A 4,277-nucleotide genomic window follows, 5' to 3' on the forward strand; every position below is an offset into this window, starting at 1 on the left:
GCGGGACATCCCGCGGCGGGTCCCCGAACGCGCGCATAGCGGTGTACAAAGTGTGTTGGAACAGCGGATGCAGTGACATGGACTTGTTGGCAGGGTTTGATGATGCAATTGCTGATGGTGTGAACTTCATATCTGTGTCTCTTGGAGGGAATCCAAGGGAGTTCTTCAGGGATCCAGTGGCCATTGGATCATTTCATGCAATGAAAAGAGGGATCTTAACAACATGTTCAGCTGGGAATGAAGGTCCTTATGCTGAAACCGTTCAGAATGTTGCTCCATGGATTTTAACTGTCGCTGCTTCTTCTAGTGGTAGACAGTTTATAACACCAATATCCCTTGGTAATGGCAAAAAAGTTACGGTAAGTGGTTATATTGCCTATACTATACTACTTTTTTTTCGAATTCTGCGTTAGTACGAGATATTTGTGCATTAAACTGTCGTTTTTCATTGTAGAGTTCGAATTCTTTGCATAATTTTATTGTTTAGAAAAATCTATAGCAATCTGTTTAGTTAGTAGTTGTCGTATTTTTAAAGTAGAAACTTACATGCAGTTTGTCTCTATGTGAAGTAGATTCTTGAGAATCGTTAAATGATTTTTAATTCTCAACTTCACGTAAAACCAGTAGGAACACATGAGTTTTCACCTTTTTTGCTTTTACCTTCTAAAAGAAATTGAAAATATTTTTAAAAAAAAATTAAAATTTAATTCTATGCATGTACATATAACACATAAAAAATAACTACTTTTTACTTTGATTGAATGAATAGTCATCTAAAAAAATAATGTGTATAAAATATTTTACTAAGCCAATACATTAAAATTAAGGTGAAAACTCAGGTGAAGTCGACTTCACGTGAAGTTGATATTTGAGAGCCGTTAGATGAAAATTTAGTCAAATCAGTCAAATCATCTAACGGCTCTTAGGTATCAACTTCACGTGAAGTCGACTGCACTTGAGTTTTCACCTAAAATTAAACTCAAAAATTAAATATGCCAAAGTTGAATTTTTTTTTCTTTTTTGAATTTACTTATATTACAAATAACTCACTACTCTGCTGTTTAATTGATTGATTGTTGCCAGGGAGTATCTATAAACACCTTCTCCCCTAAGAAAAAAATGTATCCATTGATTAGTGGAGACCTTGCCATTAATGCTTCAGGGGATAGCTATGGCAATGCCAGGTATGTTGATATCATTGATTACCAAAAAAATTCAGCACAACTTTAGATAAAATTTGTATTAAAGAACACTAATTCAATGAAGTAAGAGAAAATAATTAAAATGTATGATGCAGTGCTTGTGATTATGGGACTCTAAGCAAAGACAAAGTGAAGGGAAAGATTGTGTACTGCCTTGGAGACACTGGAAATCAGGACTTAACCATAAAACAATTAGAGGGAGCTGGTCTTATTTCTGCTTCTGCTGTTAAAGCAGACTATTCCCCAGTCACAATTATTCCTAGTTCCACTGTTGATGCCTACACTCTGGGAAAAAACATTTCTCTCTACATCAATTCCACCAAGTAAGTTTATTATTATTATTATTATTATTAGAATTTAATTTTGATGCAGAATCAGTAAAACAGTTTTACTCGTGTATTTAATTGCATAATACCATATCAGAAAAAATAACTATTTTTTATATCAACCACGTAAAGAGTCATTCAAAAGAACAGATATAATTAAATGACTGTCAAAGTATATGTGTTTTTTTCGGTATTTAGAGTTTGTTTAGCTCTTTCACTCCATGTTTGATAAGTGTTTCGAGACAGAAAAATGTTCTGTCACTATATATTAGAGAATGGATATTGTCACTCCTATTTTGATAATACCATTCATTTTTCTAAAAAATTCATACAAAATATATGATGCAAAAAAGTAAAATGGAAGTGACATTATCATTTCCCTATACCACAGTTCTTAGATAAAAAGTTAGACAAATTTTGCTACAAGATAGAGACAGGGTAACCTATTTTCTATCTATCTTCTTATCTAAATAAATATATGTCTACCAATCTAAATATTTATGAACTCAGGAATCCTCAAGCTGTTATATACAAAACCACAAGCAAAACAGGCCAAGTTCCATATATTGCTTCTTTCTCATCTAGAGGACCTGAATTAATCACCTCCAAAATCCTCAAGGTGATCATCATTCATGATTCATCTACAATCTCTTAGATATCTTAAGCTTATAATTGCATTTGGTAATTTTCCTTCTTATGAAGCACTTGATTTTTATTTTTGCAGCCTGATTTGGCTGCTCCAGGAGTTGACATTCTAGCTGGTTATTCAAAGTTGGAAACCATAACAACTTACCCTGAACCTGAGGACAACCGTTTTCAATCCTTTAATATACTGTCAGGAACTTCTATGGCTTGTCCTCATGCCGCCGGCGCTGCCGCCTATGTGAAATCGTTCCACCGTGAATGGACTCCGGCTGCAGTCAAGTCTGCTCTCATGACCACTGGTGAGAACCTTTTTAATGGAAAAAATTCATCACCACAAAATGCTGATTATATTTGGACAAAAAATGAAATATGGGTTTAGAACTAAGGAATTGAGTAATTAAATTTTGGTTTAATTACTCTATTAGTCCTTATAATTTTACTAGTATTTTTTAATTAGGTCCTTACCGTTTAACAAAAAAGAATATTTCAACAAAAAATTGTTAGAAAGAACCAAATTGAAAGTTTTTATCTAATATAAAGACTCAATTACAGACTTTTAAACTATAAGGACCTAATTGGAAATTTGATGAAACTGAAATGACCATCTGAATTGTTAGAAAGGTAATATATTCTAACATGAATAATTAAACCTTAAATTTTCATGCTGATTTTGCTAATCTACTTTGACCTCTATGATTCAGCTATTCCCATGAAAGACTTTGCAGCTGAGTTAGGAACTGGTTCAGGAAGGATCAACCCTATAAGAGCATTGGACCCAGGCTTAATCTACGACATTAATATGGACTCTTACATTGCATTCTTATGCAAGGAAGGTTTCAATAGCACAAGCATTGGTATACTTGTTGGAAGCAAAGGCTTTGATTGTTCCACCATTAATAAACCGCCACCAGGAAATGATGGACTCAATTACCCTTCAATGCATATTCAGATTCCTTCCAATTCTACCATCTCAGCAACATTTTATAGGACTGTGACTAATGTTGGAACTGGAAACTCAACTTATAAGGCTAACATTACAGCACCTAAGGATCTTTCAGTTAAGGTTGAACCAAGTACATTACAATTTAGTAAGATAAAACAAGAGTTGTCCTTTAAGGTTGTCATAAAGGGTCCTCAATTTCCAAAAGGGATAAAGGTATTATCAGCATCACTTGAATGGAATGATTCCAAACACAATGTTAGAAGCCCTATACTTATCTATAAACAAGGAAATGTATACTGAATTCCATGTAGTGGACTAATTTTTTGTTAGCTTAGGAATTAATTTTGATTAGGAGTTCTTTTATTATCTTTTACTTTTTCTTTTAATTCTAAGTTTAGGAGTATTTGATTTTCATTCTCATTTTATGTACATTGGAATGAAAAGATATTTGGCTGCATGGATTGTCCATTTCACTCAATTTTGATGCCCGACATTAACTAGTGCAATATACTGATTTAGCAATCTTTATCCTAACCCTTTTTTTCAACCAATGACTATATATTATAAATAAAGTTGTAGGACCAAGCTTTTTGTCTCAAGCCATTTTTGAGTAGGCAATCAATCCATTCAATATTAAATATGATGCAAGCCACAATTAGATTGGTAAAGTAATGGGGAAATTCATTTCTTTTTTTGTAGTCCAAAGTTTGAAATTTGAAAATAAACAAATTTTGAGTTGGTAAAAATGACTACAATTTTTCAAGCTACATTAGTCATATTCTTAGTAATAAGATCTAAATATCAGTGATAAAGACCTAAAAATATAGCATGACTCATTTTAACTATAGAATGGAATACTAAAAGATAAAGTGATAGAGATTAGAGAATGTACATCCAAAAGAGTTTCTTCTGAAGCCATAAAAACTTAGCTTCATGTGCATGGTCTCCATTCTTCAACAATGCAAATTAGTGGATGAAAATCAGAGAGATCCACTCTATAGATAGCAGAGATGTGAACCCTGTAAATAAATAGGTTGAATTAAGTAAGAGGTGCACTCACCCTAAGGAATAAAGGAAATAAAATTTATCTACACTATAGATCAAACAATGAACATATCATGATCAAACCTCCATTTATCTACTTATTTATTTATACTTTAC

General features: G+C 32.8%; 1 protein-coding gene and 1 long non-coding RNA gene across 2 annotated transcripts in view; one reads left to right on the forward strand and one right to left on the reverse strand.

Annotated features, from left to right (window-relative positions):
* Positions 1–3,547, forward strand: part of LOC107628055 (subtilisin-like protease SBT4.15) — a 3,844-nt gene extending 297 nt beyond the window's left edge. The window contains exons 1-6 of the mRNA XM_021116711.1: positions 1–359; positions 1,084–1,184; positions 1,298–1,525; positions 2,039–2,147; positions 2,253–2,472; positions 2,875–3,547. The exon at positions 1–359 is cut by the window's left edge and continues 297 nt beyond it. Of these exons, the coding sequence (XP_020972370.1) occupies positions 1–359; positions 1,084–1,184; positions 1,298–1,525; positions 2,039–2,147; positions 2,253–2,472; positions 2,875–3,416 (1,559 nt within the window). The 3' untranslated portion in view covers positions 3,417–3,547. The remainder of the gene's footprint in view (positions 360–1,083; positions 1,185–1,297; positions 1,526–2,038; positions 2,148–2,252; positions 2,473–2,874) is intronic.
* On the reverse strand, positions 1,718–4,271 carry LOC110269121. Its single transcript, XR_002358221.1, has 2 exons — positions 4,009–4,271; positions 1,718–2,480 (listed from the first exon to the last, which is right to left on the reverse strand). It is a non-coding gene; the product is annotated as an uncharacterized LOC110269121 (long non-coding RNA).

The sequence above is a fragment of the Arachis ipaensis genome, chromosome B02, assembly GCF_000816755.2.
Source record: "Arachis ipaensis cultivar K30076 chromosome B02, Araip1.1, whole genome shotgun sequence".
Classification (NCBI taxonomy): Eukaryota; Viridiplantae; Streptophyta; class Magnoliopsida; order Fabales; family Fabaceae; genus Arachis; species Arachis ipaensis.